Raw genomic sequence first — 13,627 nt, 5'->3', positions numbered from 1 at the left:
TTCTGTGAAAATTATACAAACGAATGCAAATGACATTTTACAACACTGCCTAAGGTATTGCTGGGCTTTTACGATGCCATATTAAGATGTAATTCCCACTGTGCTGTAAAACTCGTTTTCAAATCCTTGCTCAAATTAATAACTTATAATTCCAGTTGGATATTAACTTCATAATAGATCGCTTTTCCAGTAGCTGGAAGTCACTATTTGGTCACTATTTTCATCAACATAGTCACTAAAATCACTATTTTTGGCGGCATTCATAGCTACCAACCCTAATTCCAGCACGTACTAATTGTAATGTATAATTGGAATGTTTGCTAAACAACGCGGAAATAAATTTTCCTTTGTTCGTGATCATCTTAAACAAATTGGCGCGTCAAGCAATATCACGTTAAATTCTCACTAATTAATTAAATTGAATTTCTGCTGAAAAACCAACCAAAAATAGCACTTCTAGTCGGATAAGGGTACTAAATAGTCGGATAAGGGAGACTTTAGGGCATTATTCAGTGTTTTTTTTTATTTGCTTGGCCTAAAAACAAAGTCTGGCAATATAGCTGTTTGATAAAATGTTTGAAATAATATTAATTCCACAACTATCTTTTCTGTGTTTGCAGATTAAATCCGTGTACTGCCTGCGCGTGACAAAAATGACCCATATTTGTGCATTTATAATCGTGTAGCTTTTTAGTCTTATTGTATCATTAGTATTGGACCTACTGAATAATCCGCCAATAAAGCCAACACAGATATCAGATCCGAAATTAATTTTAACAAGAAGTAATCAAGTTTTTTTTTGTTAAATTCCTTTCTGTTCCATATTTGTGTAAGAAATTTTCATGATTCATTTATTTTATTAATTCAACTCTTTAAACAGAATAATCACATGAAACACCGTGGATTCGGAATCCCAAATGTAGGCCATTTCACCCGTAAATTATGGCATTTCAAACGTATAACTATATCACAAAGCGATTGGTTCACCAACAACCGCAAACCATCGCATAACTTTTGATATTTTATCCTCTGTTGTTGAAATTCCCAGCATATGAGTAGCTGAATTTGAACGCAGCCGGATGCTCTCCGTATACGAAGTTGAATCTGGTTTATTTTTCCATATTGTATTTTTCACCATTACGTTTTCTAAACAGCCGAAACACTCGACGTCCGATATTTGGAGCCATTATCCATTCACAACATTCGCGGGTTGAATATTATTTTAGCACACTTTTTTCCAAGACTGCGCTTCGGAAATTTTCAATCCCAACTAATGATGCATCTGAATGTTCGGTTGCATCGAATGCATTTTGCGCATGATTCCAAATTACCGTAGTTTGCCATTACACTAAAGAATACAATGATCATCTCATGCTCTCGTGATAGTTGCTTTCTCCAGGATAACACTCTCCAGCATTCAGAATTGTTGGGTCCACCGCTCTCAACACACGCGGAAAATGAAAAACGTTACACTACTTTTATGATTAACATTTAGAAACAATCCGACACTAATAATGATTATACTGTAATCATATCTGTGTTATCGTAATACGATATTTGGGTAATACTTCTTCTGCAGTGTGTTAGCCTCTACTCGCTGTTTACATGTTGATAAAACCCATGCGGGTGGGTCTAACGTAACACCGTATGTTCGCCGTGAATTCACAAACGCGCTGTTCCAACCCAAATGTTAATTACACACTATGACGCGGGTTGTGTAGCGCGGGATTCGGTTGAACTTGAAACCACACAAATGCGCTTCCTCTAGGCTAGGCCAAACGTTGTCGGGAGTTTTTAAACTGCTCACCACACGGAGCGTTTGAAAATATAAATCTGAAGGAATATTTTACACCCATGATTGTCAGTTCATTCAATTTTATCGTATTCAATTGATATCTTCTAATATTGTTGGTTTCTTATAAGGAAAAAGATGGTTTTGACTTATTAAGCTCGAATAATCTGAAATTTGACCTCAACAAAAAACCCTCGGCGCTACAAAGGATAGTTCGGTGGATTACCCTGCCGGACAAGAAGCAAACAAGCCCAGCCCATAGTACCCTTTCAGCTTATGGATACTAGGTTCGCCGGAATACTAGGAATACTTGCAAGTCCTTGCAAGTCCTTCTTGCAAGTCCGAATAATCTGAAATTTGACCATAACAAAAATCCCTCGGCGCTACAAAGGATAGTTCGGTGGATTACCCTGCCGGACAAGAAGCAAACAAACCCAGCCCATCGTACCCTTTCAGCTTATGGATACTAGGTTCTCCGGAATACTAGGAATACTTGCAAGTCCTTGCAAGTCCTTGCTTGCAAGTCCTCCTCGGGCATTGTCCAAGTCTCATTTGGTGCGCAAGTGAATTATTTTCTACCGCAGTTTCTTCTAAATCCCATAGTAGACCCCACTTCCACAGATGATGCGTCTTCATATTTCAGGAGTAACATTATCCGCCGCTAGCAAAGATCCGAGGTAGAAGAATTGCTTGACTTTCTTGAAGATATCCCCGCCCCATATATCGCAACACTGCTTCCTTGGCGGACGCTGTCGCGCTCGGTCCCGCCGACTAGCATGTACCTTGTCTCCGAAGTATTCACCACTAGTCCAACTTTTGATGCCTCACGTTTTTGGCAATGTACAGTTCTGCCATCTTTACAAATGTTCTGGCGACAATGTCCATATAATTTGCAATCAAACAAATAGACTGGATCTGTCGAAGATCGTACCCCGTCTGTTACACCCATCTCTGTGCATGACACCTTGGGGGCGTAATATGGAGCAATGGATACGAAAGTCCATCATCTTGTCATAGCCTCTGACAGGATTCGAACCAAATGGAGTGTTTGTCCGAAATCTTCATATAATGTTGCTTTTATCAGTCTCAATCATGCTTATTAGAGTGATTCAAGTTTTCACTTTTTCGCTGCCCTATGCTTAAAAGATGGTATTAGTTGTTTTAATAATCCTCCCTAATTTTTAGCTAATTTGGTGAGAACGTGAGAACGCGTGGTTTGAAGTTTGTATGAAAATTATTATGAAAACAGTAACTTTTGTTGAAAACTGTTTTGCAACGTTGCTCATTAGACTCTAAAAATATATGAGTATTTAAACAACATTGTAAATTTAGCAAGTGAACAAGTCGTCTTGGTTGCGAAACAATTTGATACTTGCAAGTAAAGTTTTTAAGGAAATACTGAATCGTAGAAAACTCAATTTACCACGTAAAAAATAGCATGAATATTAATAATGAGCGTTTTGTTTTCTTTGACTACAGAAATTCAATCGCTTCGCTACAACATCTGTCTTACTGATTGTGAAATATTGTATAAAGTCTTCGGGTTGATTATATTTAAATAGTAAATGGGCCGCCCCACGGAACGATCTTTCACATTTGTCAAAATTTGAATCACTCCAAGCTCTTGCTCAAACCAGTGACATAGGTAATCGAATGAATTATAGTAACTATAACTGTCACGTAGTTTGCGTCGGGCGGTCGTATCTTGTATATAACCCTTCTGATTTTTCAATAATGGGAAAATTTCTCCAGAAAAATCTAATGGAATTCACTGAAGTAAATATCTGTATTTCAGGTTAAACTATCTTGGATTTCACCAGGAAGTTCTTCTGTGTTCAGTTGGAAAATTCTTTCCATGTTTTCTACAAAATCTTGAAAAACTTTTTGGCATTTCCTCATGAAATTCTTTGGATACTCCACAGAAAAATCTTTGAAAATTGTACAGAGTCTTCTTTGGAAATTGCACAAGAAATTCTTTGAAATTTTCTCTGGAAATAATTTCGAATTTCAACAGAAAATTTTGTAGAATTTTCCAGCAAAAAGTCTTTACTCTTCGAAATGTCCGTTGAAAATTCTTCAGAATTTTTATTTCATTTTCCTCTCTCTAAAAATTCTTCGAGTTTCTTTTAAGGAGAATTATCTTAAACTTTTACATGAAATTTACCAAAATTTCCACATGTTTTCATAGTAAATAATCTGTATGGATTCATATAATTACTTTTGTCCATCTGTGTAGTGCTAGGGCACTAGACTAAAAACTGTGTCCCATCCCAAAACGTTAAGGACCCAAGGAGTGTACATTAATCCTCTTAGCTAAGTCACTCCCAACGTTTCAACAATCATCACCTTATGATGTAAACGGATCGGTTGGTACGAGATGTCCCCGTTCCATGGTTTAATTGTGAAATCAAGCTTAGAACTGATTCTCACAGGTATTTTCAACAACGCTGCACAGTAGACCTGGCCGCTTTTATGTTTGAACTACATTTATGATGTACTTTAAACATAAATATTGACAAGAAAAGTGATATATGTAGTCGAGTCTGGATGGTGGACTTCTAGTCCGCAGGTTTTTCTACAACTCTGCCTAATGGTTCGTTATTCGAATTCCACTAGTAAAAGAGTTATAGCTAAAGTTTCAGTAACTTAGACTAAATGATAACAAAATTCCAATCATTTATCAATTTTATTAGTGGAATTCGAAAAACGATCCATTAGGCACAGTTGTAGAGAAATCTTCGCATTAGAAGTCCACCATACAACACATTTTGACATTCAGCTTCTGGAATGAGTTATTGACAAACTACTAAATGATCGATAACATCCTTGGGTCGAAATGGTCGTTTGACAGAAAGGACTATTTGGGCGAAAATGCCATTTCTGCTGATTATTTTGGCAAAATTACCAGTTAAGCCAAACATATTACATATTCGGCCTTGTGGCTTTCGGCCAAATGGCTCGTTCCATTTGGCTATATGACTTTTTCGGAAATTCGGACCATTTTCGACCAAATAGAGTTCAGTGCGTGATTTCTCTTGTTCCGGATAGCAGAACGATCGCGCGATCTGCCGAAATATTGTGTTCTGCATTGTGCGGCTGGTAATAAAGTTCAGTGCTTGTTTTTTTCGGAGTAGCTATCGAGCAAGCGTTTTGCTGTGCGTGTTTTAGTCGTTGCGAAGTATTTAAGATATCGAATCAGTATTCGGGAAAATACGTAAGACACGCGTTGCTTTTCCGTTTTTGTATCATCATGAATATGGCATGGCTTTATTTCCAATATATTTCCTTCCCAACTAACATACTATTCCTTTCCAGTGCGCTCATGGAGATGCAGAGGATTCCTCGGTATCTTGTAGCAATGAGTGTCGAACTAATTCCCCCTCCCCTTATCCTAATTGAGTGTGAGGACATGGCCGGCATCATTATTGGTCTTGAATTAAAGAAACTCCGACGCATGTAAAGTGAGAATAGCTGTCTAGTCCCGAGAAAACTATTCAATTGGTGAGCTGTGCATTATTTGTTGTTTCTAGGAAAATCACGACTAGCAACAACGATGGGTACAGTCAATCAAGCTAAGCTAAGCTAATATGATCATTTTCGACCAAATAACTTTCCACCAGATGCTCAAAATTATTTATTCGGTCAAATTACATATTCGGCCTTGTGGCTTTTGGCCAAATTTCTGCGTTTAAAAATTTAATTTCAACGTTATTTTTTGTCTTGGATTTCAACAGGATATCTTCGTAAATTCCATAGGAAATTCTCTTTTCCTTCTCTACCGCTGCACGTGATCGTCTCCTTCATTGCCCTGACTTTCAATACCTATACTCTAAGTGCCATTTAAATATTACTCCAGCTTTCGATCACCACATGTTCGCCTTTAATTTTTTTTAAACCTACTACTTGACTATTGTACTCAAATTTAGCAAGAAATACGATTGAGTCTTAGAATGTTTTTAAGAAGAAAAAAAACCTTCTGACAATAATAGCGTCGGATGACCAATTCGGAGATAGCGAGTTCGATTCTAGGTTCGGTCCTGGATGCGTTCGGGTGGGAAACATTCTTGACTACCTAGGCATAGTGAATCCATTGTACTTGCCACACAAGGTACATACTTATTAGGGTGGTTCAAAAAATTGATTTTGCTCCACAGTGCTCATCTGATTCTTTATCATGTTCTGAGTGTCCTCGGAAAATTTGAGCTCATTTGGATTAAAACTGATTTAGCACAAGCGATTCCAAGTTTGCATGCAAATTAGTATAGGGAAATTTATTTTTTCATTATACTGTTGATGACGCTTCCCCATTAAGCGCAGATTAAAAGAAAACCTACATAGCTAAAAGGAATACTCAACATCTTTCACTCAGTGAAAACCGCATCTTAATTGATCGTTCCAATAATTAGTAACCGAATTTAATCTATACCATGGTTTTCTGGAGCTAATTGCATAACTCCTCAACAGGCAACATTGCTGCTCGTGGCGCGAAAGATAGCACACACAAATTCAGGCTACTATGTTGCACTGCACATTTCAGTGATGCCCTCAAAGAAGTTTAACGATCATGACTAAAGATTCGCAACCTGTATTAAAATCGATTACTAATTACTGGGGCGATCAATCAACATGCGGTTTTCGTTGGGTGAAAGCTGTTGAGTATTCCTTTTAGCTATGTAGGTTTTCTTTTAACCTGCGCTTAATGCGGAAGCGTCATTTACAGTATACTGAAAAAATAAATTTCCCCATACTAATTTGCATGCAAACTTGAAATCGCTTGTGCTAAATCAGTTTTAATCCAAATGAGCTCAAATTTTCAGAGGACACATAGAATATGATAAAGAATCAGATGAGCACTGTGGAGCAAAATCGATTTTTTGAACCACCCTAATACTTATGTATCTGCTGACATAGCTTTCAATTAATAATTGTGGAAATGCTAATAGCACACTAAGTTTAAAATTAGGCCAAGTTCCAGTTGAAATGTAAAGCCATAGAAGAAGAAGAAGTCTACAAAAGTTATCAGCTGAATTTGTCGGCCTTTTCGACTTGCGACTTTTGCGGGTAATATGTCAAATGCTGTGTTGATTGCACCAAAGCTCTTTCAAAACTCACCTTCATTTCGGGTTAATTTTTTAAACTTTAAATTTCGTTCGAAATGTACAATAGTTTCAAGTACAATATTTTCAAGTTATCAAATATCAAATCATTTTCAAATTTCAATCATCGATTGCTCATGAGAAGAAAAGACATTCATTTCTTATTTTCCTACACTTCACCAAGCATTGTATACTTTATCACATAATAAAATATCAATTAAGTTCGAGTAATCATATTTTCGAAACGCTCATTTCTTTTTGTTCGAAAATATTTTTATAATAACTAGGGTAAATGATATATTTTGGACATGTACATATTTTGGACAAGCCTGAGCTTCTTCGATCAATTTTAGATAATGTGTAGGAAAATTTTTATCGAAAGTATGATCATTGCATACTTTTACCTCAACTCTAGCGGCTCCTGATGAGAATTCACAAATCAACTATTATTTATCTTTAAAATTATCCAAAATGTAAAGCTATCTACCAAAGTGCCTGCTGGACGCCAGTATGCAGGAGAACATGCATTATAGGACTCTTCGTAACATGCACCTGAAACACGTTTAAATTGGTTCAAACGGCAATCTTGAGGTCCTGCGGCCAAAGTTTGATTGTAATTGAGATACTAACATATTCCAATCGCTTAACATGAACTTGAGACGGATGAAAAAGGAGTGACCAAAATGAAGTTATGTTTTTATTCATCAGACATTTATTGGTCACCCCATGTAGAGTACATGGATGAACCATTAATTGCCAACTTTCAGGTTGTTTTCAATGATATCGATAAGATTGCGAAACAATGTTAATTTCTAGTTTAATCTATGTCAGTTAAGCAAATAAATGCATTTAAATGAATGTGGATACGTGCAGGTAAGTCATACCATTGAGATCTGTAGGTGGCCATTTTTAAATTAGGAGAAAATGACTCTGTCCAAAATATAATCATTTTCCATGTCGAAATTATATATTTGATGTCCAAAAAGATAAATATTTCAGTTCGCAGTATATCACAGTTTACACCTAGTAAACGTAATTTACTCAAAAATTGGGCAATGGAGACACAAGACTAATCATAGGTTATGAATTTGGATGAACCTAGTGGTTTTCAATTGTTTTATACTATTCAATCTCGATATATTTTCTAATGAATGTCCTGCGCTTGTCCAAGATACATCATTTACCCTATCCAAACATGACATTATATTCCCTTTGTGATCTGCCAATCACAATCTCGAAACCCCTGGTAATCGAACCGAGCCAAGCATAAACTTCTGAATGAGCTAAGCAAGCAAATCTCTTTCGAAATATATATTCATTTTTTGCCTCTTTCGAGTGTGTGATCAGATGAACTTGTGTTGTCTGGTCTATTTTTCGTCGATGTCTATCGTTATGCAATGGCACGGGAATATTTTTAGAACATTTCGGAACTATTTGCGCGAAACTCTGTGTCTGGCCAAACCAAACCAAACCAACTGAACACTTACTGATTGGCGAACGATGAGGACAGTCATGATTTACTGCCACCAGGAACGTGCTTACTGGATTTTGTTTTGTGCGAGGTGATGCAAGCTGGCAGCCACGCGTGATCGACCAATCAATACAACTTATCACCTACAAGCTAGTAATTATTTGCACCTTGTAGACTATGGTAATGATGGTTATGTAAACTTTCTTCGACATTTCGATTGAGACGATCTTCTGCAGGCTTGATCACTTCTGAACTAGAACTAAATTTTACCGCTACAATTCCAAGTCTCTTAATCATTCAAGCGTGCAATTTTCATCTGCAGCGAACTGTAACATTTATTGTTCTGTCAAAATAATAAGCGTACTTGTGCCATGTGCCATTGAATATAGACAGACGACCAATTGCTTCCTGGGTTTGGAAGAAGATTATAGATTTTCACAATCCTTCACCAGCAAATGAATAATTTCAATGTCGTGAAGCCGTTGAGATATAAATGACTTATTTTAAACTCGCAATGTGTTGGTGTTAGACATTTTAAGATTTTTAATTCAACCGTAAATGTTGCTTATATGAGGAATCTGATTCGATACTCCATCTCATACTTCCAAATTCATTATTTCAGAAACAATGTAATGAAATAGATATGGATTTGAACTCAATTTAGCAGAAACCTGTATTCTTTTAGCATCTACACCCGAGCGAGATCAGTCAGGATCGCATAGATAGCTAAAATATAAAAATGAAGTTATGAAACGCGACGCTATTCTGGTTACTTCATTGGAAGCAATCACTTCTAAATGACTAAAATACTAACTTACACTTGAAAGCTGTGTCTTATGAATTTTATATCAAGAAATATACAACACAAAAATAGGTTTTCATGTGTGTCCATTTTCTTCTAAGGTTTATTTGGACATCTGTTAGGGACTGAGATTTCTTCGGCAATAATAAAACATTTGCACGAGCATCGTTTTTCATATATTCCTATATTATTATCAATAAAACAATAAACTACAATGTAATGTGTTACAAAGCTGCTGGGTTTAATTATCTCAGCTGGACCAGCAATAACGGAATGGTTTTTATTTGTTTAATGTTAGTATAAAAGTCTGTGTCGATTGTTGAAAGATCAAGATCGATTTATCATCACAGTCTCGTCATGATCATGAATAACTTCTATTTATTGATCGCAGTAATTGTGGTGATTCTTCCACTAGCACTTAGCAAAGACTACTGCAGTGGGGTGTACAAGAAGGTCTGCGAAAATAAAGGTGAACATGTTGGATGTCGACCTAAAGACGTGAGAATCGTAGGAACTTTATGTAAGTTTACTTATTAATAAAAAAACACTTTTGCAGTTTCGAGATTATCCATCGTGCAGTAACCAACATCCGAAAATGATCGCCATGAAATCGAACTACAAAAATTATATTTTAAAGCGCCATAATCAGCTTAGAAACAAGCTTGCTAGCGGTACAATGAGTTCTACGCACGGAACCTTCCCAAGCGCCATGAATATGTCGGAATTGGTAAATTAATTTTTAAAACGTTATTATTCTTCGTATTAAAAAAGTGTCTTTAACTAATGTTTTCTGTTCTTAAAAGAAATGGGACGATGAATTAGCGAAACTAGCTGAATATAATGTTAAGCAATGCACTATGAATCATGACCGTTGCAGAAGCACAGGTAAGTAATCAATCTTTTATATTTGTAAAACCATTAGTTGCGTAATACTGTTCTGTTTAGCCAAGTTTCCTGATGCTGGTCAAAATATCTACTACTCGTCATGGTCTCAAAAACGATCGAAGGATAAGACAAAGCTTATCGGTGAAGCAATCCAAGCATGGTGGGATGAGCATAAAGATTTCTACATTAACGAAGTCGCCAAATTCGAAGGTCAAAGCAGAGGGTATATATGAGCTTTTCGTAACATTTTCAAGTATTGTAATATTCTTTGTTTCAACTTAGAGTTCTGCATTTTACCGCTATGGCTGTTGATTATCAAACACATGTTGGATGTGCCATTTCGGAATACGATTATGCTGGCACTGGAGACACATTTTTAATGACCTGCAACTATTCATCATGGACTTGGATGGGTCAACCGATCTACAAGAAGGGGCGTGCCTGTTCGAAGTGTAGGAAATGCGACAAAACCTACAAATCTCTCTGTGAATAGATGAGACCATAATAATAATGTAACTTCAGGGCGAATGGAATTAAAATCGATTTCATACAAATGTTCTAAAGAATATGTCGTTTTAAATTCTATCCGTCAACTTGATGTATACTTGTATTCGCGATAAATGTCAGAGGATTGCTATTGCTAATGTGCTAATATTTTTTCAGAAATTATTTACAATTGGAGAAGTTTGATATGCATGGAATGCTTGAATGAACCTATTACTTTGTTTAACAGATTTTTGTTCTATATACGAAATGTGGGATACAAGAGCGAGATACAAAATGACACGAATTGTCATGACATTAATGTTAAGAAAATTATTTTAAGCTTTTTAGTGGAATGTCTTCACTTGTCATAAGACGAGTTTGTACAGTCCCATTTAATTCCACCACTTAATTGTACCTTGACAGATACGTATTTCGACCTCAACAGTAAGGTCGTCTTCAGTGTCTCGTACTTGACCTTGACTTGAAGTCGAGTCAAGTACGAGACACTGAAGACGACCTTACTGTTGAGGTCGAAATACGTATCTGTCAAGGTACAATTAAGTGGTGGCATTAAATGGGACTGTACAAACTCGTCTTATGACAAGTGATGACATTAATGTCATTAAACACTGATTTGGTTCTCTCGCAGTCGGTTTCAAATTTAGAGCAATGACTTATAAAAAAGAATCCTTTACGAGTTATACCTTCTTTTTCTTCAATGTTCCTACATTTCCACTGGAACTTGGCCTGCTTTTCAACTTAGTATTCTATAAGCATTTCCTCATGTATTATTTGAAAGCTTTTTTATCCCCGCCATTGCATTACTCATGCTGCATGAGTATGTATGTTGTGTGGCAAGCCCAATGGATGCACTCTCCCAGTAGGGCAGTTCAAATTTCAAAAATGTTCGAAAATTCCAACTCCCATATGTCTATTAGCATCATTTTGATAATATAGGAGTCCTGGCAAAATTTCAGGCAATTCGGTGGCCATTTAGGGGTGGCGCGAAGTCAATTTATGTTTATATGGAAATTTGTATGGGAAAAACTTAAAATTTGTTCAAATCCCCCTACAACTCTTAAATCGTGATGAATTCAAATAAACATCCCCAACCTCCATTTTTGGAATCTATTTGAGCTCAACCAGTGGGTAACTCATTAATTTTGATTTATATTTCCACTGCTACGTTGAGGCTAATTACACCATTTTAGCCATTTATCCCATATTCACACTGTCAATATAACCGTTCAATCCACTCATAACTAATGTGTTATCCGGAGGTCTCATTTATATAGATGCCAAAAAAGGAGGTTGGGGATTTTTATTTGAATTCATCACGATTTGACAGCTGTAGGGAGACTTGAATAAATTTTACGTTATTCCCATACAAATTTCCATATAAACATAAATTGACTTCGCGCCACCCCTAAATGGCCACCGAATTGCCTGAAATTTTGCCTGGACTCCTATATTATCAAAATGATGCTAATAGACATATGGGAGTTGGAATTTTCGAACATTTTTGAAATTTGAACTGCCCTACTGTCCCAGTTTACACTATGCCCAAGTAGTTGAGAATGTTTTTCACCCGTAAACATCCTAGGCCGGACCGAGAACCTAACTCGCCATCTCCGGATTGACAGTGGGTTTTCGTGCGGTCTGCGATTTAGTACAATCTTCCTCCGCAAGTTTATCCAGGAATTCCTACTCAAATTCCTCCAGGAGTTACTCCGCAATTTCCTTCAGGTATTCCTCTAAAAATTCCTCTGTATGTTCCTCCCTGAATTCCCCGTTAAGCTCCGAGGGAATTTTTCTCCAAATTCCTCCGCAAGTTCCTGTGGGAGTTCCTGAGGATTTTTTTTCCAGAAATTCCTCTTCAAGTGTCTCCAGGAATCCCTTCCCAATTTCTATCAGAAATGCCTCCTCAATAAAAAGTGCTGTTTTTAAATCTATTTTTAAATTCTTCCGGCAATTCTCACGGAAACTTCTCCAGCAACTCAACCAGAATTCCCTGCTGGAAGTCTCCTATAAATTTCTTTATGTGCCCAAACAAAAATTTCTCAAAGAATTAACCCAGAAAATACTTCAGGAATTTTGCGGAGAATTCCTTCAAGAAATATCTTGGAATATCTTGTAAAAAACCCGAAAAATTCTTTGCTATTTGCATGAAAATTCCTTACAATTTTCCACAGAAATTATTTTGAATTTATGAAAGAATTCTGGAATTATATAGGCTGTTTTTTATGTTTATTAAAGACTCTTTAAATATTATTCGAGCCTATATAGGCTGTTGCTTCCCAATGAAAAAAACTACAAACACTGAAATTTCACGAATTTCAAACCTGTCCCAAAAGTTTGAGAATGTTCAAATGTTGCAGAAAGGGCTGAGTTTATTACAGTTTAGAACCAAAAAGAAAACCCGATCACCTTTCGTAACATCACATTTGTTTGCCAGCTTCTTCCGCTCAGTATATGATGACAATCCTTCTTCGTTGGATCGAAGCTTCATTGAAAGAGTCACGTCATATTCCGTCCGGCTTCCTAAGGTTACTTTCAGTAATGCGGATATTTCTGAAGCTCTCAGCTCGGTCGACACTTTAAAAGGACCGGGACCTTTTGTTTTCTAAAAAAAACACTTCAATAAAGTCCAAAAAATATATAAAAAGGACCGGGACCCGATCGCTTTCCGAGCAGCACACAAGTTGCACATTGATCGTAGTAGCTTATATGTGATCAGATTTAGTCCCAATTAAGTTGCTACAACCAGTTTCACTTGACTTGTGCGGCTTAGGTTACCGCCCATTTTCATCAAACAATATGCTTCTTCACTAACATTGCTCGTTATCGCAATTTTCAATCGATCTATAAGCGATTGTGTTTTCCCGGATGATTGGAAGCTTGCTTCAATCGATTTCATCTACAAGTCCGGCAGCATACATAATGTAGAGGACTATTGTCCGATAAGGTTCTTCTTCGTCACAGTCTCGAAAACCATTAAAAGAGACACTTTTTCTTGCCAAACGCATGCGTACCAAATCGTAAGTCCAGGAGAAAAGTTCTGCTATAGTAGAGTTTTCAGAAGAACATTCTGTATT

General features: G+C 36.7%; 3 protein-coding genes across 7 annotated transcripts in view; 2 read left to right on the top strand and 1 right to left on the bottom strand.

Moving 5' to 3' along the window:
* LOC134211576 (negative elongation factor E) overlaps window positions 1-13,627 on the top strand; it is a 133,801-nt gene that overhangs the window by 60,655 nt on the left and 59,519 nt on the right. The window lies entirely within an intron of this gene.
* LOC134211574 (trichohyalin) overlaps window positions 1-13,627 on the bottom strand; it is a 68,730-nt gene that overhangs the window by 43,368 nt on the left and 11,735 nt on the right. For 2 of the 5 annotated variants that reach the window (XM_062688567.1, XM_062688568.1), the window contains exon 1: window positions 1,142-1,202. The exons of 1 other annotated variant lie outside the window; for it this stretch is intronic. In XM_062688567.1, the coding sequence (XP_062544551.1) occupies window positions 1,142-1,187 (46 nt within the window). In that variant the 5' untranslated portion in view covers window positions 1,188-1,202. Of the gene's footprint in view, window positions 1-1,141; window positions 1,203-1,331; window positions 1,638-8,375; window positions 8,497-13,627 lie in introns of those variants that run through there. 2 more of the 5 variants (XM_062688572.1, XM_062688570.1) reach the window with 2 other exon arrangements.
* On the top strand, window positions 9,495-10,633 carry LOC134215843 (antigen 5 like allergen Cul n 1-like). The gene is made up of 5 exons (XM_062694948.1): window positions 9,495-9,659; window positions 9,718-9,888; window positions 9,965-10,046; window positions 10,107-10,269; window positions 10,329-10,633. Exons 1-5 carry the CDS (start codon window positions 9,519-9,521, stop codon window positions 10,537-10,539), a joined length of 768 nt encoding a protein of 255 aa, XP_062550932.1. The 5' UTR covers window positions 9,495-9,518; the 3' UTR covers window positions 10,540-10,633.

Source organism: Armigeres subalbatus, chromosome 2, assembly GCF_024139115.2.
Source record: "Armigeres subalbatus isolate Guangzhou_Male chromosome 2, GZ_Asu_2, whole genome shotgun sequence".
In the NCBI taxonomy this organism is placed as follows: domain Eukaryota; kingdom Metazoa; phylum Arthropoda; class Insecta; order Diptera; family Culicidae; genus Armigeres; species Armigeres subalbatus.
Note: the sequence above shows the minus strand (reverse complement) of the source record. Positions and strands in the feature narration are given on the sequence as shown.

Bases quoted from the DNA above. Each gene is read 5' to 3' on its own strand.
- LOC134215843 (XM_062694948.1), top strand. From the start codon at position 9,519: ATGATCATGAATAACTTCTATTTATTGATCGCAGTAATTGTGGTGATT. The intron at 9,660-9,717 runs GTGAGAATCGTA...ACACTTTTGCAG, and splicing joins TTGGATGTCGACCTAAAGAC to TTTCGAGATTATCCATCGTG. The intron at 9,889-9,964 runs GTAAATTAATTT...TGTTCTTAAAAG, and splicing joins CCATGAATATGTCGGAATTG to AAATGGGACGATGAATTAGC.